The 5,632-nt window shown below is 36.3% G+C and overlaps 1 protein-coding gene across 1 annotated transcript; it reads left to right on the plus strand.

Annotated features, from left to right (window-relative positions):
• The first annotated feature begins 392 nt into the window (after window positions 1-392).
• On the plus strand, window positions 393-2,545 carry LOC145043104 (protein CANDIDATE G-PROTEIN COUPLED RECEPTOR 2-like). The gene is made up of 6 exons (XM_078991661.1): window positions 393-928; window positions 1,435-1,626; window positions 1,694-1,853; window positions 1,948-2,050; window positions 2,142-2,223; window positions 2,317-2,545. Exons 1-6 carry the CDS (start codon window positions 632-634, stop codon window positions 2,386-2,388), a joined length of 906 nt encoding a protein of 301 aa, XP_078847787.1. The 5' UTR covers window positions 393-631; the 3' UTR covers window positions 2,389-2,545.
• The last annotated feature ends 3,087 nt before the right edge of the window (window positions 2,546-5,632 follow it).

Consider the following 5,632-nt stretch of genomic DNA (forward strand, 5'->3'; position numbering starts at 1 on the left):
ATATATATATATATATATATATATATATATATATATATATATATATATATATATATATATATATATATATATATAGGCTCGTTTAGGCTCATTTAGGCTCGCGAGCCTACTAGCTGAAGCTCGGCTCGAGCTCGTTTAATAAACGAGCCTCATATTTGGGCTCGAGCTCGGTTCGGGCTCGTTTAATTCGATCTCGAGTCGAGCTTTTAGCGAGTCGATCCCGAGTAGCTCGCGAGTAGCTCGGCTCACTTACACCCCTAGTTTCCACGGATTTTAACGTAGTACTAATTATAACGGTAGTAACGATTCCGGTACGTTAACTTGCAAAGAACCATTTGTAACGAGACCGATGATAATCGGAATTGGGTTTCCTGCGAGTATCTTCTAGACAAAAAAATAAAAAAAAAATAAATGGAAAGTTAAAACAACAAGTACCAGCATAATCAGCCGGTGTCGCTAGTCAATCCTCATCTGATAACTCCGAAGTCTGCAATTTCAACACCGATATAAATCAGGGTTTCTTTTCTGGGTATAAAATCGAATACCTCCGATCGATCCAAAGGCCACGCACAAAATTAGGGTTCAAACATCATCTATGCCTTTAATTACCCAATTCTTGTTTCTCTAGCAGATGGTGAGGGATCAAGACCATTACCTCCCTGCAGTTGGAAGCATTTCCGCCATAACCGACATCCATCATAATGATACAGTATCATCACCATCGTCCCCGTTCACTCAGTATAGATGCCATGGGTTATTATACATCGCAGTTTTATCGATCCCGGCGGTTTTATTTGTACTATATTTAGGGTTTCATCTCAAAAGGAACATCAAGAAGCTCAATCGTCGTCGATCACATGTTATGATCGCTTATTATGCCCTTCTGTGGTTGTCAGCTATCCTCAATCTCGCTTGGTGCTCTCTTCAGGTAACATTTCCAGTCCTTTTTGAAGATAATATTATTGCTGATACTATCCCTCTGTATACATGGGGTTCCCCTAGTTAACTGGAGCCTAAACCTCACACTTTGTAAAGAATGTTGATTGTTATGCAGTACCGGATCTTACTTATCACAATTTCTGTAAATTATTGTTTAGTTTATACAAGTAAAATGAGTTTACAGGGTATTTTTTATGCACAAGGATAAGAGTGGCATAGATTTGGGAAGGAGGATGTGAGGATCATGGAGTCAACGAAAGAATTATCTGGTTGAGATAGGTCTTGAGGCAAATAGGCAATTAGACGCAGTTTCTAGATTATTATTATTTTTTTTACTTTAGTGACTGTTAGTGTACTTGAAGATGCTGTGTGTCAAATTTCCATACATATCAAAAATCAACAGCACTGAACTAGAGCTCAACCAAATCCAAAACATATAAAAACTTATGAGATTAGCATAAGATTAAAACTACACATTTGTTTAAAAATCTACAGGTATGGCAGTGCATTCCTGGGAAGGAGGTTTCTTGGAACTTATTGTCATTGCTGACTTCAATGGGAACACTGTGCTTAGAGATTAGCTTAGTGGCCTTCTTACTTCAAGAAAATTATGCAAGTGGCCTCCAAGCATTAGCTCATACCTTCATTATTTCAGGCCTCATAGTTGGAGCAGACATACTTCTCAAGGTGATTATCCCGAACCTAATTATCAATTATTATTATTTTTTGACATATTTTATTGTTTGTTTATCAGGCGATTTTTGTGTTTGGATTCCGTGTCCCACTTTTCATGGATGATGAAACGAGCCATAGAGGGAAGTGGGGTTTGTGGATAGTTGATGAACTATTGCTCACATGCAGTTATGCCTATATTCTTTTTGTGCATTACTCTAAATGGAGAGATAAGTTGCCTCGTAAGTTATTTCAGGTTTACTTTTTTATTTTTGTATAATATAAAATTTCCATCAAATGAAACACACAAGTAATAAGTCATCATGATATATACAGCGAGACCAGCATTTTACAACTATGTTGTTGCCATGTTTATCATCACCGGAATTGCATTATTTGGTTGTGGACTTGCTGCCAGTGGCTTGGCATTTGGACTTTGGTACCTATACAGTATTACACAACTATATTTTATTTATACATAAAATAAAAAATCTATGATATTTATTTTCTCATTTATTTTATTTATGCAGGGTGTATAGCTTTGTTGTGATCTGCTACCACACACTCTATCTTCCCTTTGTGTATGTGACCTTCCTCTCTGATTTTTTTCAGGTAAATAATTATATATTTTCTCCTTGATTTAACATTAAAAAAATGCTGTTTTCTTGGAGAAATGATAATATGTATTATTTTATTTTTTTCCAGGAGGAAGACTTGCTTTTGGATAACGCTTACTACTCTGAGATGAGGGATGCTGGGTTTTTCGATTTGGAATAATAAGTGGTTATGTTATTTGAATATTTGTAGCACAACTTTGTAAATAAGGTATAAGATTATGTTAGATGAAGCCAACATTTGACATGTTACATGTATAGCTACTTTCCTGATCTATATGGGATTCAGATTGCTATAAGTATTTTACGTATTTACCCTTCCTCATGTTTACTTCAGCTTTATCATTTGTATATGACTTTTTTACTTTACTGTAGTCGCAAACCACTGTTTACCCTTTGTGGGCTCATGTTTTTAGTTTATTTCGTTAAATGCAAACCTTTTTTTTTTCTTTTATTGGAAGAGTGTCGTGGATTCAATGGAGTGTCCTTTGTATGTATTAATGAGGTTGGGTTATTGCCTCCTTAGGAGAAACTATAGGCACGACTTAGTTATTGTGATGTCGTGTGAATCATGGTGCAGGATGTGACTCAATGTTGGCATGGTGCTAGGTTATGACTTTAAAGTTTCCAGAATGGAATGGCTTATACATGGCTTTCATAAATGGTTGAAATAAATGAAGATAAAAGTTTGATTGTGGGAAAAATAGAAATATTTATAAAATATTAGAGTTTTATTTAGTAAATCGTAGAAATGATCTTTGTTTTTGTTTTTTTTTTTCAATAGCAATCAAAAATATTAGCATAAAAAAAGGACTTAAGCGAGAAGCTCAAGTCAAATAAAAGAAAAGTTCGATAAAGATGACAAACACCATAAAGACCAATCAATATTACAAAATTTGGATATGTTCTTAATTAATTGAAAGTGTTAATGCTAGTGTCATCCGCCAAAAACATAATTGATAGCCTTTCATTTCTGATACATTGTGTGCCTTCCAAATCATCCATAAAATCATCCATAAAGTAGAGTAAACAAGAGACAAAATTATTTTACGAACATGCTTATCACATGTATGCGAATTAACCATATCCATAAGACTTGTGCAAGAAAAAGGTTGATCCTTGAAGATAGCCGACTACTCCACCAGCCACTTCTAAAGAGAGGTAGCAAGGAACATGAGAAAAAAAATATGATCTATACTTTTCTCACAGGATCGACAAAAGGCACAAAGACTTAAAGAAATGTCAATACCATGCTTTATCAAATTACTGAATGTAGGAATTCGATTTTTAAACAATCTTCAAATAAAACAATTGATCTTGAGCGGAATCAAATCCACCCACCTCATCAAGTTGTCATGTGACTCACTAGACCTGTAAATTAATTGCCTCAATGCTCTAATAACGAAATTGTTTTTGGAATCCTTTGTCCACCGCTATCTGTTATAACATCTATTAAAAATGAATAGTACCCACCAAATCAACCACAATTGAGAATTACATGGATTCCCTACCTCTTTTCACATGTCGAGTTCATTCCCAACACCACATTGGCACCATATCATCTCCTAGATTCATCATGTCCTTCACTAAGTGTTAGAACAAAGTTCTTTTAGGATCGTATGATTCTAAGCAGGATATTAAATAAGAACGTAATAAAGAACACAAGTATGGCACCGAATATGTCGTATGATTAATGCGATAACACCTCAGAAGAGCTCGATAAAGAACTTCAATCTGTAGAGGTGTTTAGGGTTACAAGAATCAATGTAATTAACAACTTCTAATATACGCATACATGCATGCATATATATATATATATATATATATATATATATATATATATATATATACTATAACCCTAACAGCTAATCCAGATAACAATGAAACTAATCTAGATAGACACGGATGTACAGGCCCAATCCGGATACAAAATATATGGTCCAAGACACAACACAAATGGACTCAACAATCTCCCCCTTTGCGTCTTTGGAGCCGAAACCACATTCCTTTTTAACAGCTGGAGGCTTCTTCACAATTTTGAACACCTTCGGTATAATGGCTATCATATGATGGCGATATGTAATATACCACCGAAGCATGTCAGTAAAGTTCTTCTTATCAGCCGCTGAGTTCTGCTTGCATCGGTGTATGATACTGATGATATGCTCCAAACAGTCTGTTGAAAACAGATGCTTATCAACCAGAGCAAACAGAAACTTGTGTCCTCCACCTTTCTTGAACATGACAGTTAGATTTGCTGAATCTATCTGTCCCAATTTCATCTTGTTTACATCACCAGGTTTAGGCGTTGTCTTCACAGTCGGCTTTTTATTCATTACCTTTGCTATCTCCTGATCCATAGTTGCAAGCTCATGGATATAGGAGGTCAACATTCTCTTAAGATGTTCTAAAATCCGCTCATACTCCTTAAGATTAGAGAGAAAAATGTTGTATAGCAGAATCCAGTCATGAGGATTGAGGTTAGGAAGATCTGCTAGAGAGATTATAGACACCGTGTTTGCTGAACCACGGGTGATTTTGAAATTGACATTTACGAATCTCCCAGCAGGTGAAGGTTTAAGTACCTTGACTTTCATAAGCTTCTGTGCACTCCATGTCAAGTACTGTGGTTGACCATTCTTCAAGTAAAAACCGATCAATTCCCTGTCAACCTTCGGGTGTGGATGCGGAACCTCAACAGTCGCCTCAAAGCAGTGAAATGTAAAAGCTTTTCTGGTAATAGGCATATCAAACTGCGAGTCTTTAGAGTTATCACAATCAAACGAAGCAACTGGTTCCAACCAATAAACAAAAGGAAACTCAATCGCCTGATTGATAAGTATGTCTCTGTTCCACTCAGGAAACAAAGCCTTCTTGCATTGCAAGGCATCCTTTTCTTCCTTATTTTTCTTTTCCCACTCCTCTGCTTCCCTAACCACTTTCATCGTTTCATCAAGCTCTCTGTCTCTTTTCTTTCGTTTTAGAGCATCGGCTATAGTTTCTTCAACATCACTCTCACTGTCATCATTAATCTCTTTTTGCTTTGATTGAGAACCAGAACCCGAAGCTAAATTAACCTTTGGTTCTGTTGTGACTTTCAGGTGTGCACCTTCTGTAAAATGACGAGCACTACTCTCCCCCTTGTTTTGGAGGTACAACTCCCTCCGAAACACCTTTCATTTCACTTAAAATGGCAATAGCAGGGAGGAGTTTGAATTGAAGATGATTCCGAATAGTCAGAGTTAAGATCGGATCATGCGCTTCAAGCAAATTTGTCAGCAAGTCTTTCACATCTCCTGCACAACTTTTATACACAGCCCTCTGAGTTTTCAACAAGGAAATTTCTTTCTCTGCTTGGGCCAGCTGCACTTTCTGAACATCAATTGTTGCTTGCTGTTTAGCCAAAT

The sequence above is a fragment of the Lactuca saligna genome, chromosome 4 (genome assembly GCF_052625555.1).
Source record: "Lactuca saligna cultivar CGN05327 chromosome 4, ASM5262555v1, whole genome shotgun sequence".
Taxonomy (NCBI): Eukaryota; Viridiplantae; Streptophyta; class Magnoliopsida; order Asterales; family Asteraceae; genus Lactuca; species Lactuca saligna.

What these genes read in the sequence shown, in the direction of transcription:
- LOC145043104 (XM_078991661.1), top strand. Translation starts at nt 632, where the DNA reads ATGGTGAGGGATCAAGACCATTACCTCCCTGCAGTTGGAAGCATTTCC. An exon ending in TCGCTTGGTGCTCTCTTCAG is followed by an intron (nt 929 to 1,434) that starts GTAACATTTCCA and finishes AAAAATCTACAG; the next exon opens with GTATGGCAGTGCATTCCTGG. An exon ending in ATGGAGAGATAAGTTGCCTC is followed by an intron (nt 1,854 to 1,947) that starts GTAAGTTATTTC and finishes TGATATATACAG; the next exon opens with CGAGACCAGCATTTTACAAC.